General features: G+C 38.4%; 1 protein-coding gene across 1 annotated transcript in view; it reads right to left on the reverse strand.

Annotated features, from left to right (window-relative positions):
• MTAP (methylthioadenosine phosphorylase) overlaps positions 1-17469 on the reverse strand; it is a 36487-nt gene that overhangs the window by 4380 nt on the left and 14638 nt on the right. Inside the window, exons 4-7 of the mRNA XM_026097871.2 lie at positions 14657-14824; positions 7571-7673; positions 3606-3845; positions 2058-2180 (exon numbers count right to left, since the gene is read on the reverse strand). Of these exons, the coding sequence (XP_025953656.1) occupies positions 2058-2180; positions 3606-3845; positions 7571-7673; positions 14657-14824 (634 nt within the window). The remainder of the gene's footprint in view (positions 1-2057; positions 2181-3605; positions 3846-7570; positions 7674-14656; positions 14825-17469) is intronic.

The following is a 17469-nucleotide window of genomic DNA, read 5'->3' on the forward strand; positions in this document are numbered from 1 at the left end:
GCTTAGAGGAAGAGTGCAAGAAGCAGCATTAGAACACTGCCCCTTCCCCTAGCATATCATCTCCTCTTTCAGTCAAAAGCAATTCAGGGACTGAGCTGGAGGTAGCACTTGAAGGGCTGCGTTGAACAGCTGCCAATGAACTGAAGGAAGGGTTAGTGTTAACGCAAGAACAAGAACCTTACAAACTCAGGGCCAGCACTTTCCAGCCAGCAGCTCTCTCAGTCTCTATAGAGAATGAAGACAACAAGCATATGACAGAAAGCAACAGGATACTGGTTACTGAAGCACACATGGCACAATTATGGAGGCAGATCTCTCAGTCCCTAAGCAGAGTCATTTCTTGTGAAAGTTCTCTGCATGCCAGCATGACCACAGTAGCTGAGGAATATCCAGTGCATTTTTAAAATGATTTATTTGAAGTCTCAGAGTTTTTTCTTTTTTATATAGCTAGACATCTGTTTTAAACACAAAGTGTGGCCCAGGCCTCTGAAAAATATTTTCTGGAGATTAGAGGACAGAAGGAATACTGATTCTTTTGTCTCCTTTATCTGTTCATGCCCCAACTTCATTAAAAGACTGCAAAAGGGAAGGGCAAAAGCCATCTGCCTCTCACAAATGTTGGTGGTGAGGATTAAAAATAACTAATTGCTGTTCCAGACAACTGTGTGAGAAAGGGTGATAAACATGTAATCGAAGGCTTCCTAAGGAGAAATAGGTTTTCTAATGAAGGACCAGGCAAAGACCCATTTGAAGGATTTGGGTTGGACCCCCATGAACACGACCTAATAAAGCTTAAGGATGCTTAAAATGATGTGTGGTGAACTTTCCATAAGGCTTCTTGGATTTAGGTATATCAGGCTATTGACTAACCTGGAGGAGGTGGGAGTCATTGACAAGAGAACCAAACCGCAAATAAAATCGAAAATCTGATCCCAATCCAAAGACACAAATAATTTTTACAGCACAGATGGTTCTTTAGGTAGTTGAATTTGAAATCCCGGGGCACACTTTCAGATATATGATGATATGACTTAGTCTATCTTTTAATCTTTCTTATGCACTCATACGTCTGTTTTTTAATCTTTCTTACGCATTCAAGTTTCAGTAAAGACAGTGTTTTTCAGCTTCTTTTATAAAGGGAAAGACAAAGAAGGAACCTGAGAGCGAAGACAATCATCAACGATACTCCTGCGTTTCCTCAAATGGCTTCCTCCTTTTTAGACCATTGCTTCTACTAACATAGCTCTTTGTGGATCACTTTTGCCTGTTTTCTGTCCCTCACCTCACTGACATCCTCAGTTCCTTTCACCCTGCCTGTTCTTGTCCTCTTGGAAGTGGCTATTTGTACCAGAAAGCTTGGAAAAAAGTTGGTTAGAGATCCAAACTATTTTCAAATTGTTCTTTTCTTCTACACTATTAGTAAAAAGGAATCTCAAGCACTCCTGTGAAATGGAGGCGATGTAAAATACATAAGCAAACTCTGCCTTTGAAAAATCCTACCTAAAAATTCCTTCATCAAGATACTTTGAAATGTTTTTTCTTTCCATTCCTTTCTTTGCACTTCAGGTCTGAAAGTGAGTGAGAAAATACAATTCTAATAAATTCAAACTGGATAATACTCATATCTTGCAAACAACTCTTCACCTGCCACACATTCAAAAGAGCACAATGTTTTTGTTCTTCAGTCTTCTCCATTCATCTCTCCATTGTTTTAAGATCTACGCTAAGGCTGAACAGAGGTCCAGGTTATTCATTTGGAACCTCACATAGATTTTTATTTTACCTGTACTATGAAGGGTAATATTCCATCATCCATAATACAGATGTCTTTAATCTTTCTAGCTTTTAAATTTTCTTTTTTATAAGACTGAGGCTTGATTTTTGCAATGAAGCTTGTAAGACTATTAATGAATTTATTTGCCCATCTTGACCAGAGTGGGTTTGTTAAAGCATATACTCTAGAAGTTACATTTTAAATAGAAACATCTTGAAACATACGCCTATAGCATGTGCATACACACACCTTCCCCCAATACTAATCGTACTCATATACTTACTTTCAGGGTGTGCAGGGTGTCTGTCCACTCCATGGAAGCTATCTGAGGTATAGCAGTAAGGAGTATGCTAGTAGCTTTATTTGCATTCTCTTTCAACGTCTTTAAAACCTTATCCACTGAAACCTAAAAATACAAGAAAACTGTGGTGTCTCTCAAATTTGGTGGTACAAATTTTAAATCCCCAACTAAACTCATTTAACTCATCTAGCCAGAAGTGCAAAGCTGAAGTACAGACAAAAAAAGCCTGTAGGTATTTTAAAGAGTCACTGTCTTTTCTGCTGGTAAAAACTTTCTTCTTTTGTGGATGTGTGTTTGGTTACATTTTATTGCTTGAGTCTGATTCCTACTCAAAAATTCTCAATGGAACTTTTCATCTGAACACATTAGAAGAGAAGTCACTGGTGAAGATACATAATAACCTTTAGCCATATTTATGTATTATCATAGTAATAATAATAAACAAAAACAAATACAAATGGATATACTGAAAAAGCAAGAGCTAACTAAACAGAAAAAAATAATCTTGGATATCCTGATCAAATTTGTATGCAATTTTAACTGCAAAGAAATCCCCAGTGCTGTTCTCAATGTGGCACAGATAGCTTTACATAAAATGTCACATGGGGTCCTTTAATACAGTGACAGTACAGATGTGTGTGTGTTAGTTTTAACCAGACACTTCTTGCTCACATAGTTTTCTTGTATACTAATGAATATTTAAAGGATAAACATTTTTCTAGTGGATATTCAAAAATTCAGCTGAAGAATAATAAACAATATCAGAGCCATGCTATATCTAATAAAATACATTTGCATAATATCAATGTATGGACTGAACAGCTCCTAGAAGAATCCATGACACCTCTACTATTTATCTGTGTTTTTACTGCAAATGAGTGCTCAAACAGGCAGACCAGTACTGTAGAAAATTAGAGTTAAGGTTGAAACTGTATCTAAGTAATTAAAAGTAAATTAAGTAACACCATACAGAGATGCTGCAGGTGGGAAACATTTGACATATATACATAAAAACTGAGAGACAAGAGTTTTACAAATTTACTTAGGCAAATTAACAAGTGTTTTACAAAGTTGTCTCTACCATCTCAAGTGTCAAAACTGCGTTGTTGTTTCCTATGACTAAGATTTAATTGGCAACTGGCATAAATATTCTGCTGTTAGTTGCTCCCCCAATATATTCCACGAGAAACAAGAACTAGAAAAGACAGACCCTTTCACACAAAGCTGCAAAAGAATACAACCAGACCAATTACAGGACAGAAGGTCACACTAGTCTTACACATACAGACCGCCTGATTCATACAAGAAGAGCTAAAAGGTTTATTTATCCTGAGAGAAATTTATAAAAATGAATGAGACAGCAATGTCTGATTTTGTTCTTGCTTTCAGAATTGTTAATCCACAATAATTTAGTGATACTGCTGCACGTAAGAATACATTTAATTCATGATACATAATTTCCATCAAAAGCTACAGGTTCTTATCCAGATCCCTCTAGACAAGACCCAGAGAAAAATCAGTTTCACTCACTGCTTCTTCATGCTCTTTCCAGCAGTCGTAATCTGTTGCCATAGCAATACTTGCATAACTCAGTCCAGCTTCTTTCGCAAGAATCACCTCAGGAACTGTGGTCATGTTGATGACATCAGCTCCCCAGCTGCGAAACATCAAGCTTTCTGCTCGAGAACTGAAACGTGGGCCTTCAATTGTAATCACTGTTCCTCTGGAATGACACGGGAGCCCAAGCTTCTTGGCAGTCTCAATAAGAACCTACAAAACATGTCAATGTCAACAAAAGCAAATAGTTTTCCTTTACTGGTACAGAGTTAGGAAGCAAATAATCCTCCCAGCCTTGTGCACTGCTTTTGCATCCCACCAAAAAAGGAACATACAGCTGAGTTAACCTTATACTAACCAGTTAGGCTGAATATGGCTATAGCTGTCCAAAAATAAAAAATAATTTCAATTTCCTGATCCAACAGGAGAAATGAATAGAATTACTAATAGGAATGATGTTGAATTCATCTGATTTTGTTTGTATCAGTTGGATTACTATTTTCAGCACAGACCAAGGAGACTGAAAAGCAGGCAGTCTGTGCATTTTGGCTTTGCTTACACTGAAAGTAGGATGGTGAAAACACTGAAGGTTAATACCACTAAGCACTACATTGCCACAGAGGTGGAACTGAGCTGGCAAGACCAATAGCAGGAAATTTATCTTCTGAAAGTCTGCTAGTGACAAAATTTTGCAAGCATATACTTGAAAGAGTATTTTGGAATCTATAAAGAAAAATTATTACCTCATTTTCTCATGCCAGCAACTAAGCATATACTTTGCACATACCAGCTATTCGGTATTAGTCTGTACAATCTCAACCAGGACTATGCACACGGTAGAAATCATTGTGACTTCTCTTGGTAAATGGCCTCGGTAACAACAGTTGATACAACAGGAATGCGAGGTGTGTGTGTGTGGACAGGTAGGTGTGTGTGAATAGGACACTGACACTGTTCTGAGAAGGTGTTAGCTCCAAAACTGATAACACTGAAAAGGGAAATAACAATGATGGAAATTGCTTAAGAGGACCATCAACTAGCTTAGTAGTAATCATGGAGTTGCGAAGAGATGTTTTACAAAAGGATTCAGCTTGAAAAGAAGTACAAAAGAAGCATGAAAATTTGTGACAGCAATGACTTTGGTAGCACAGCAGCAGTCAAAACCTATTCTGACATTGCCATAAGTTGCCTTGCCAGCATCATGGCCTACATCCAGGCCTGCTGGAGCAGCCTCCCCGTCAAATGCTGTGAGGAGTCTGCACTCCAGCTACTTGACTGTCACACAGGGTGCAACAGATGATGACCCAAGCCTTGAATGTCCTATGTGATCTTGTGAGGTGCCTTCTCACTGGCATGCGAATCAGCGGATTGTAAGGAACAGCACAGGTACATATGATGCTGGAGCATCCACATTTCCCACAGATGTCTGCACTCCTGAAAGCAGGTGGGTATCCTTGTAACCCACCCATGCTGGGGAACAGCATTTGTGCACACAGCTGTATGACTGTGCAGGGGTGGGTGAGGGAAATCAGAACTTTGGGGGGTTAGCTATAACAGGATGTTTAGAAACTTGTAGGTGTTTATAGAATGTTGTAAGTGTCTAATATTGTGGTTTATTACTGATGTCAGTCCTGAATGTGTAATTCACCGATTGCCAGTTAATTGTGTGTTGTTAATAAAACAATAAATGACTTAAATCCTAATTTGATTTAAAACGTATGAGTTGAGCAGTATTGCCCTGCAACATTTACAAAAGTTCAGCTTTACTCCCTATAAAATGTTGCAGTGAGCTCTGCTTTCTTAAAGTAGTAACAACAAAGATAGTCTATGTTATTCAAAACAGTTTTATGGTTATTAGAAAAAAAGATAAACTCCTTTCAGATTATTTGATTTACGGTGTGCAAACCAAATAGAATATTTTCACATATTTTCACAAATGCTATTAAATATGCAATTGTCAGATAATCATCATGCAAATTCCTTAATTATTCTACTACACTAATAGTTTTGGCTTTATTATGATCGTATTTATCTAAAATATTTCTTTGAATCAAGACAATCTGGGCTAGAATGATCATGGCAATTTTCAGGGTCAGGTCACGGAAAATATTTTAAATCAGTTTTATCTAATATTGTCAAATGAAGTGAAAGGAAGTTTCAGCCCCTCTAGGAGCTCAAAAACACATGTTCTTTAAAACATCTGTTGGGCTGATTAGCATGTACAGGCTAATGACATAATGATCACATGTGAGACTGGGAAGTACCTAAATGTTCGTTCTCTATTTTAAAATTAGCATTTCTCTGTTGCCCTCTTAAAAAATTAAATTCCCAAGGAGCTTTGTTTCTAGCTACTTAATAATCAAATGAAAACCAGCTTTTGTACGCTTCCTTCAACCTCAGGAAACGGCTTACACTTCACTACTTACTTAAAAAAAAAAAAAAAAAAAAGGAGAGAGACAAGCCCAATGTGAAGAATAGCCAATCATTCCAGTAACAACACTCTTTTTAATCCATTACAGAAAGCGTGCAGTAAGTACCAGTAAACTCTTCGTATTTATCATGACACGGCATCATCATCTCACCATCAGCAAGCTACTAAATGCCAACTCCCCCTTGGTAATACTGTGGGCGTAGGCTCTTGTTTCATTGAAAATGCACGGCATTTTGCATAGTTTGCTGCCCAATGACAGAAGGGCAAGAGCATGCAGATATATAATATGTAATGGTCTGTCTCCCTTCCAGCTTCATAATGTCTCTGTTTCATTACAAAACAGCCTAGATCCCCTGTGCATTAAAGTGTCATTCTGCTAGCAGTGCTGTGATCCTACTGGTGGACATCTCAGAACAAACCACGTTGCATCTAGCTAATTAACAGAAATAGTCTATAATGACATTGAACTGAATCGGTGATAAGAGCCAAGCAGCTCAGGAGTACTAACATTTGAATATACTCTGGGTACAGAGCAAGTCATGTGCTTCATAATCCAGTGTTTTCACCTGCTCAGTGTTGCAATCGATTGCACAAAAAGTAAGTCTCTTGGATGGGTATGACTAATTTTTTTTTAAAGATTCCTGTGCCCCTTGAGAATGTACCACCCTGCATCTTCTGACCAGAGCATTCCACAACAGCACAAAATGCTGAATTCCATCTTTACCTTCTCTTTTGCTCAGATGTAAGAATACACTGATTCACTGAGATGGCATATTTAATTACAGATACACTCCTCCCAAAAGGCTACAAAGGTGTTGGAAAGCAGAATAGTATTTCAGTCTATTTAGTCTCAGTGTTCTCAAAATCTGAAAATCCTGAAGCAACAAAACTAAGAGCTGCAGTATTTAAGAGCAAAAGATTGCTGTAATTTGGCCTGTTTCCATGTTTAACATCCCTTAAACAAGGCCTTCACTCTCCAAGATCAACTGCTATAGTCTGTAAAAGCATAAATGCAATACTGATATTTCTGTGAATGCTGAAGTATTACTTCTAATTCTTTATATTTTAAATGTGTAGAGTGCCCTGCAGTATGTGCAGTTCCATTCAGAACAAAAATGAACTGTCCCCTAATTCTATCTCCCTGTTTTGTCCACACTGCTGTTCCCATGGCTTGTTATCTAACAAATAAAGATCTTTTGCCCTTTTATTAAGTCCCTGGGAAATCTAGGTTGCTAACTACCTTCTTAGACCCTTCCATGTATTCACCTTAAGAAGACAGCTCCTACAGTCACATGATCTCTTACTTCCCATGCCTTCAAAATGTTACATTTTTGTTTAATACCATGAGATGTCTGCAGAACAGGAATGAAGAAGTGGAGATTGCCTCTGTATTCTGAGTGTGCATAATTATACCATAATCCACAAGTGCTATTAAAAAACATTAAACTTCTTAATTATTTATTTTTAATTAATTATTATTTTAAGTACTTTTACAAAATTCACTTACCCCTCTTGTTTTGGTGCAGAATGGCTCCGCCATTGGAATATGGCATACTCCTGAAAGAGAGGAACACTGCCCATCGTATAACGTATTATGTCTTTTAGTAGTCCTGGAAAAGCAGAACACATGCTCAGAGAGGAAAGAGAAGAGCAGGGAGGAAAGAGAAAAGAAAGCAACAAAATCAGAGGCCCAGTAACAAGGTGCTCCTGCAAGAGAACGAAAATATAGTATAATATGAATGACCACGTTATCCTGTTTTGCCTCTGTACAGACCTTTCAGAATTCAGGTCAAGAGTACAAAACTGTTATTCTAGTAGTGTATTACGAATTCATTAGAGAATATCTACTGTTAGCAAGATGCTGAAATGCTGACCTGTTCTTAAGTGCCAGAAACAGCCATATTATGCTGCAATTCTATATAAAAGAAAACAGGTAAATGTAATTGTGGCATAAGTAATCTCCGAAAAGAAGGGCACAGTGAGCTTTCAGTAAGGGAAGGAATCAAGTTTAAATTGTCCATGAAACTAGTGAAAACACAGCTACTCCATCACATTACATTCTTACACTGAAAGAATCTGAATTTGTAGGAAAACCTTCTTGAACAACAGATGGATGAATTCAACCGAAACAGCCCTGCACACGATGTCTTCATATTCTCAACACCCTACACAGACATATTGGCAGCTTGCAACTGAAAGAATCATGCATTTGAAAATGATTTTTATCCATTTTCTCAATTGTGAAACAACTTCCTTGCATGAAAATGGTCAAAAATGACCATCCCAGACACAACTTTTCCATTTTTCCATCTACTGGAATTGTTACTGAGTTATCACTTTACCCTCAAATGCACTGTCTCAGTTAATTCAACCAACTGAATAGTGAAAACCCTCTCAAACAAAATTCTGAGACTTATTCGCTTCTTCTCCCCAGCGTGTTACATACTGCACTCTGTAGGAGAAAAATAAGAGTCCAATCAGTTGGCTTTATTAAAGTATGAAGTTGCTTGAATTTAAATGCTAGCTTCATCTTACAAGATTTTTGTCTGAAATTATTTCAGACTTTATTTTAAAATCCAAAATTATTTTGGATTTTAAAAATCCAAAAAGAAAGAAATTTATATATACCTATGACTTTCACACCTGTACTAGATGATTTGTGATCTGCTGCACACTAAAGAATGCTTGTGTAAAACAGTCAGAATGAAGAGTACTTTACTTTTTATGTGGTAATTCAGATTTGCCAAAGCACATGCTAATTCACCCCCAAACTGATTCTGTCTAAGACCCAACCTTCCCTAGGCTGGAAACAACTGCACCGTAATCATTCATTTCAGGAAACAAAAAGACCATCTTGTCCAACCACAATGGGAGTTTACAAATGTACATTTGAACAGATACAATGACTTGGGTTTCCAATTTACTGAGAGCTCATGAATTTTGCTTTATATTGGTAATTTTTTAATTGTAATTTTCAGTGTTATCACATATAACCTCATTATATGCTGTCAAGCACCCCATCTTCCTCCCAGACTAAAACAAGGTCAATTGTTAAGTCTCAACAACTACCTACTGAGGTAGAAAATAGTTCGCTAACATTGCCTAAAGCTAAAGAAAGAGCTTTCTCCATTGTTTTGGCAGGGTTCTGGTAGCTGGAATGTAGGAAGACCCCAATCATTAAACGAGACTGTAAGTTCAAGAGATATTGAAGACTGAGAATAATCTGACCTCAAAGGCAATGGGATAGTCAATTTGTTCATTAGCCCTTATATCACCATGTGTCTACTCAATGACAGCATTAGCAAACTTTGGTTTATGTTAGTAAGGGAAACTAAGCACTATCATTTTAGTCCAGTTGTCTAAATTGAATCCACACTTACAAAGCAAAGTTTCTGCTCACAAAAATTGCTCACAAAAGTTTCCCATCCAAGTTACCAGCAAATATTTACAAGAGATTTGAAATACAAGTTGTATGTTAGAGTAGATTTGGGGGGGGGGGGGGGGGGAAAAGAAGTAATACAGTTCCATTAAGGATGAGATTAAAAAGTAGGAAAATAAACTGGCAAATTAAAAACATATGCATAATGAGATACTGATGATAAAATCTACCAAAACAGTAATATTAATTTTTCCTTTATAGGATACTGAAAAACTGCAGATAGACTCCACCTGATACTACATCCTTTTTTATGTTGTGTCTGCTAATGAATTATTTAGAATTGAAGGAAATGGGAAAAGTCATAATTCATTTCCTGACTTACAGTATTTGAGATATTGTTAGTCAGGCACTTTCACTTGGAAAGGCCCTAAAGAAAGATCACTTATGTACAGTATTAATCTCTGCCTTTCAGCTGTCTATATTCTTTGGAGAGAATGACCATGGCACTAATGAAGAAATCCTGCTATACTTCGTACAAACTGTGTGGTAATAGGAAAACAAAGATGAGACCTACGACTGCTCTGAGCAATGGACCACTCGTGCAATCATCTCCCTTCATGAAATATTTCAATTTTTCAAAAGCCACAGCTATTTGATATGGTGCCAGCTGATGTGTCAGAATGCTGCTAGGCTTAGGGAGAGAATAAAGGCAGAGTTGAACCAGTCTCTGCTTCCTGCTGTGAAGTAAGGGCTAGCACAGAGGAATGTCTTCTGGGCTCTCCTCCCTTCTGTAGCCCTGTCACTCAAATCAGGAGCTGTCCACCCTGATCTGTTCTATTAACCTGTCTGCAAGGTATAGGGCAGTAGCACAAATCCTTTCACAACGGCTATACTGTTATTGGTATCACTTGCCAAGAGAGTGGAGCTTACAGAATCCACAGCTCCTTTTTATTGTCTTGCACTCACAGAGACCATCAGGAGCCAGAGTTGCTGCTGAACTGCCTGCACCTTCCACTGGAGCAAAGAACCGCAAGAGCACCTGTGTAGGGCTCCTTGCACTGCAGGAGTTTCAAGGCCTTCCCCATGTACCCTGAGTGGCTTTGTTACAAAATCACCAGCAAACAAGAAATATGGAGCTCAAGAATCATTGTCCAAACAGCATCTGTTCTGACAGTTTAGACTAAAAACAGAAGGAGTCATCAAGCATCTGCACAGAAACAAAGCCTGTGTACTAGCCGCACTGATCCCGATAGAACAGTGGAGATGGGAACTTCATCCCTGGGAGAGGGTCATGTGTGCACATGTACGTTTTTTGCATAAAACCTTGTACATCAAGCTGAGGGAGACTGGTGCATCTGTAGTGTAAGCAAATCCTTGCACTCTTCTGTAGCTCTGCTAGTGCTGTGTTGCCCTTATCCACTTTTCATTACAGTGAATTAAAAGTTGCATGTACTAAAATTTTGAAGGTGCTCCCAGAGTTTAAGATACACTTTTTGCTAGACAGTAAGGTTAGACAAGCAAGTATTTCAATTTTCTTATAGAAATTCAGGCTTTTCTTGCCACAACGACTATAACTGATGCTGTGAATCAAAATCCAAATAAAATAAGTGAACAAACAGACCCATTTCACTCTGTGATTACCAGTCCTTTGCTACTGGCATCACTTTGCCCTTTCTTCCAGTAGTGTTGAAACACCAGCAAGGTAACACTAATAAAAGGACAAAATGAAAACTCACATTGGCATCTGGTTTATAAAAAGCACACTGTCAGCGTGCTTTCTCTTCAGGGACACAAAAAGAAAACTCTCCCACCTTTAAAATTCTGCTAACCTACTGTAATAATATTATAGTAACTGTAATGGTGTAAGTGACACAAAAAATTCAAACAACAAAGCTGGCAGCTGTTACAGAATTTATTTCATGAAGTTATTTTCTGTATCTTCTTCACTGAGCTGAGTCATCTAAGTAAACTATTCGTTACCTTCTTACTCTTCCTTTCCTAGCAAACCTCAGCAGCAACCCAAACAGAAACTTTTGAAAAGCCCCTAGGCAGTTTGATCCAGCCAGGTGACTAACAGCATCACAGTATGCTTACAGGAGCCCACAGCATCCTAGAAACTCTTCTAAACATCTTTTTTTCTAGGAGTTTGTTTCAAAGAAGAGAACAACTGCTGTTTCCTATAATGCCAGCTGTGACTACCTTGAGATTCTGGAAGTATGGTGAATATAAGCCAATTATTTTGGTACCTATTTAACAAAATATATCCTTCCACGTTTACAGAGAAACAGGTAAGCATGAAGAACATTAATTTAAATACAGAGACACTTTATACATGAAATCAGACATTAATAGGAGTTCTAATTACCTGCAAAGTTAGGCTCTCAAAAGTTTGGAAATGCTATGGTTCTAGTTACACCTAGTCAGCATTGCCTGATTATAAATCAAACCTATGCCATAAACTAGGCAGAGATGCTACAAAACTGCACACATTTTGAGATCATATAATTAATGCCACAGTGTGTATTCCCCACAGGAGCAAATTAATATTGCTAACTATGGCTTTCTGCTCAGTTCTAGCCCTCCTCCCACTCCTATTCACTTTTTCTGCTTTTTGCCTCACACCTAAGACACATGCCCCTGCTAAGAACAACAGCACAGATTCACAAAATGTACTTAGGCACCCAAAAGGCATTAATTCTAATAGCAGCTCAAGTAAATCCTTTCCATCTAGACCCACACCTCTTTACTATGTAGTGCCTAGCACTGATCAATCACCATATAGAAGCAAGGATACCTTTGAACAGGAATAACTAATCGTTCCGGCTGGTTTAACCAGCATCTCTTTCCAAGGCTGCTTTTATAGCCTCTTCACAGACACTGACCCACCATTAGAAGATATTTCAGAAAATTACATCACCCTCAAACTTGAGTAGAGTGGACAACTCATCTAACTTGTCCCATGAAAAGATCTGTCTGTCAGCAGCATTGTTTGCTAGATGGTAGTTTTACTATGTATAATACAATCACTCTTACAGACAATATATCCTGTGAAGGGGGAAAATGCAGGCCCTGACTTCAAAGTACCTATGGTCTAAAACCCATTCACGAAAAAAAATCTGAAAAAAGATACATCAAAGAAATCGAATTGTCTGATGAAATAGACTGTTGTGACTTGCTGGTTTTCTGAGCAGTAGAGAGAGCTAGCAATGTTGCTAAATTCAGATTACCTACAATTTTCCATTTTGAAACATTCTTGCATTATTCTTCTGAGAAGCTGCTTGGCTTCCTTAAGCCATGAAATGAGTCCCCACGTGTTGAATGAGAACTTACTTGCACGAAGGAAACTCTACTCATGTATGGGCTATGCCATAGCTGCCTGCTGGTCATCTGGATAAACTCTAAATGAAGACATTATGTAAATGTTCCCTGTTCTCTCTGTCCCTTCACGTCTCTTCACACCAGATATATACACTAATAGTTTCTGTAACTTTTTTCCCCTTAAAAGGGACATGTTCTTAGAACCCAAACTTAACCCAGTTCACTCTTTCCTTTCCAGCTCAGAGGTTATGATGCAGACTCACAAGTGCTTGGAAATCTAAAACTGTGGGAGGAGATTAACTATCTTCAAAATAAATTGTTAATTCTGACATTTTAGATGAAGGATGGTCTCAGATTTCACATCTGGGTTCTTCTCTTTACTCTGTCGATGCCTTTCTGCCTGACCTTGGCAAGAGTTAGTTTCTCTGTACTTCCGCCCCTCATCCATAGCAGATAACAACTCTACTTTCATCCCAAACGTTCCTTGTTTAAAACTGCAGGCTGTCTGGGGCAGAGGCTACTTCTTAACCACATACAGAATTCACGGTTTAGCACAGTTAGGCTCCAATTCTATCATCTAGGAGCCTACCACATGATAATACTGTCAAAATAAATGATGCTTTTCTAACACAATTATCCAAATTGTGTACCAAACTATATTTAATACCTTTCTTTCCACAAACTGCAACTGATACTAGAATTACTAATTTCCAAGTACTACTGACAGAATAAAGACAAGTATGATTTAGTCTATATAAACAAAGTGATCAACCAGAGTATTTTCAGACTCAAAAGAAGGACCACTGTCAGGAATACATCTACTCTCCACCCATAAATCAAGTCCAGTATAACCCACAAATACAGGAAGCAGTTTATAGGGGGCTTGTTCCTGTAGGGTACTTACTCATTTAGACACCTTCTATTTAAAGTGTATTCTCTTACAAGAAAAAGTATTTGGTTTACAGTCAAAAAACCTTCAGTAAGTCAAAACTTGAATAGTACTGTACTGCAGAAAACAAACCTATGTAAACAAGCACTCAGGCACAACTGGCAATCAAATATTATCAGCAGCCATGCTAAAAGCACAAAGAAGCCTCATAAACTATTTCAAATACTTAAAAAAGGATGAAACATCCAAATAAGACTTCCATACACAGTACAAGTACTGATAATAAATTCACTTGTAAAAATCTGCAACTATATTGTTGGAATTATTTCATATAACTGGGTGAGTTTATATGGTGGTGGTGGTGGGGTTCCTGTTTGCTTGGATTTTTCTAAGCATTAGACAATTGAGGAGAGGGGAAGAGTCTGCAGTAAACAGACTTCTTTGGAAAAGCTGCACTTCTTAATGATTTTTAGAAAATCAAAAGGTTTAGCATCTCTCCTTGTTTTAAAGTAACTCTCTCCTCTCACTGTGTACATTAGATCCCTCTTCTCCAGAGCCCCACTATTATGGCATATATTTACCTATCTGGCTCCTATTATACTGAGTTGTTTCCTGCATCTCTCCACCGTGTTTTGGATTCTTCTTAAAGCCATGAGTGGCCTGTGCTTTTTATTCATGCTCCTCCCCAGTATCTGAGGATGGGAGATTTCTTGTCTTCAGAAGACTACTCCCAAGGAACTGTACTTCACTTCATTTCAGCCCGTTCTTCAAAGCCTGATATTTTCTATGTAACTGTTAGAGCTGCACTAATTACAATCTCATTCATGATTCCTATCACATCTTCTCATAGGAATATAATTTTTTTGCCATAAGAATTGAGGTTATGGCTTCATTCCACAAAAATTGAGACTGACATTAATTGCTACTGCATGATTTAATCCCTCCTCTTTCCCTCTTTTCTCCCCCAAAAAAAGAACAGAGGAAGAGAACAGATGTTGCTCACCTACCTGTCAATGAATTGGTCAATCATGACAAGATCTCCAGGTTGTATTTCTTCTCGTAATGAGCCACAGGCAGTAGTTACTAAAACATGTGTACAATTCTCTTGTTTTAGTGCCCAGATATTGGCACGGTAATTGACATTTGATGGCATAATTGTATGATGCCTTCCATGTCTGCAAAGATAAAGGTGAAAAGACAGTAAAATAAATCAGACTGAAATTGCCTTCCCTTTCCCAAATAAACAGAATTCCAGGAAATGTAATTTCCCTAAGAACACTGGAAATGGAACTTCAGCAACTTATAGTTAGCCTGTTTTCCTGACTGTATTACGGGTCTCTCAATATTTGATTTACATTTATAGGCATGAATTTTTGAAGAAGTACTTTTGTAATTCTCATTTTAAAGGCAAACTTCAAGGATTCAAAATTCAAGGTTGTAATGAAAAAAATCTTGAAAATACAACACAAATACACTTCAGCAGCTTAAGAGTATAAAATGCATTTTTCTCTAAATTTTTTAGCCAGTTTCATAGATTCTGAAGATCCAGGCTTGGTGATATTAAATTTTCTACATATTACAACAGATATGTAAGATATATAACCAGCTCTCTGGATTTTCTGCTCAAAAGTGCTGTTTCTACACTTCCACCCAGGAAAGACTGGCACAACATAAAAAATAAAATCAGAAAAAGCCCACTGTTTTAATCTATCCCCTTTCCAAAGAAAACAGGAGGATGGCCAGATTTTTTTATCTGCTCTTCAAATGATCTGACACAGCTTTCATAAATTAGAATGACTGTGCATTATTATAGTATTCTTATTTTTTTAACTAGCACAGAACATATGCAGGCTTATAAGCACATTCAATTTATCTCTGTCATCACTGCTGCATCAGATGGTGAAGTGAAACTCAAGCAGTATTCCTTCCACTTTTTCCAGCTCTAGTATTGGAAAGATGAAGTAAAAAATCCCCCAATTTCAAAAACAAAATACGAATCAGCAGTACTCAGTGAAAAGGCTTGTTAAAAATCAGTCTCTCCTCTCCAGTGCCTACAGCACTGCTAGTAGAAACAAAAGTATTCAAACTTCTCCTCCTGATCTTGTCGTCTTCCTCTAACCAAAAATGTCGGAACGCTCTGCAGTCTTTCTCTTATCCCTTCTATTCTCTCAGACCAAGAGAGAAATCATTTTGCCCCCTCTACTGGAAATTAATAGGATATTGTCTTTGGCAGTATTCAAATACATTGGATCAGACGGATACAGAACAGCACTACCCATATTAGCTGTAGCAATGGGAGAATACAAAAAAGTTAAGATTTTCTATCTACTGTCAAACACAAAAAGAACTAGTGGTATTACCAACTAAAATTTAAGCCTAGGTATACCCTTCTCACACCCCTATGGCAATTTGTTCTGTACTGACAAAGATATAGAAGGAAGCATGATCAGACACACCCAAGTTTCTTTCTTATGAATGTACGGGGTTATCTCCAAGATCATCTGATCTAAAAATGCTGACAGAGGCCCTCCGCAGAAACTTCTGTATAAGATGCTGAAGTTGAACACTGTGTCTCTTTCTCTTCTAGAGGAGAAAATTCCCAAAGGAATTTTCTTATTGGAGTCTTGGAAGAGAAAGAATGCAGAACAGATGTCAAAGGTGATGACTGTGGAGGAAGACAGTTATAGGAGTGGAGGTGCAGGCAAGTTCTAGTTTTCCCACACTACTAAGACAAATGATTTGAAAGCATCCCCTTCTACCTTTTTGTCACTTAGAAAGAAAGGTAAGTCACTCAAACACAGTTCCATAGATAATCTTTCCCATCATCCTAAAGGAACAAACAGCTGTACTAAACTTATGCCACAACATCACCTAACTGCAACACAGCCTGGAAAGAAGACAAAGCAAGAGAGGTGGGGAACTGTGAGGACAACCTCACATCCACCCTCTCTATGACCCAACAGCAGTGCTACATCTACACTTGAGGACTATACTTTTTGTACACACTCACTACTGGAAGGGATACAGGGAAAGAGAGGCATAAATTGAAAGATCTTTAGTAAGTAGATAAGCTGCTGAACTACAGATTGCAGGGAGACAGATTGCTCTGACAGCATCAAAACCAATCAGCAACCACAAAGAAACTGCCTTCCGAAGGTGTCAAGGAGGCTGAAGAAGAAAATTGGCATTGATGCTGTATGGGAAAGTGCGGAAGAATGTCGAGGAGATAGACGATGGAAGCTAGCCAGACCGTTCCGTGGGAAAAGGAGCATCAACAGGGCATGTTGACCCATAGTCATGTAGTTAAGCCTGTGCCAGGGTGGTGCTGCACCTGGGCTTTGAATCGAGAATAACAATGAGCTCAACATGCTTACTGCGCGTGTGTATAGTACATAAAAACTTCATCTAGTGCCCCCTCCCCCGCAGCGTTCCTCACCCTGGACAGACGCTCAGGGGTGCCAGGGATCCACCGCTCCATTATTGCCTCGACGGGGAAAATGCTGGGGAACCCCCACACAGACGCAGAGGTAATAAATGCTCCCTATCGACCATCGTATGCCTTGTGTTTGCGTATCCGTCCCTGCCGGGGGTCCAGGTGGTGCCCCTGCCTCACCCTTACAGAGCCTCTCTGAGTGACAAGGTAGCATGCAACAATTTAGTTTTGTTTGCTGAGTGAAATAACTTATATTTTCTAAGGTATACAAATTATTCTACTGTAGCAAGCAAGCAAGCAGTGTTTAAATGGCTCAACACCATCACAAGCACATTACCTGCTAAGGCAACAGAGCTGCTGCCATTATCAACGACTGCCATAGGCAAA

This window comes from Dromaius novaehollandiae, chromosome Z, assembly GCF_036370855.1.
Source record: "Dromaius novaehollandiae isolate bDroNov1 chromosome Z, bDroNov1.hap1, whole genome shotgun sequence".
NCBI classification, from domain to species: Eukaryota; Metazoa; Chordata; class Aves; order Casuariiformes; family Dromaiidae; genus Dromaius; species Dromaius novaehollandiae.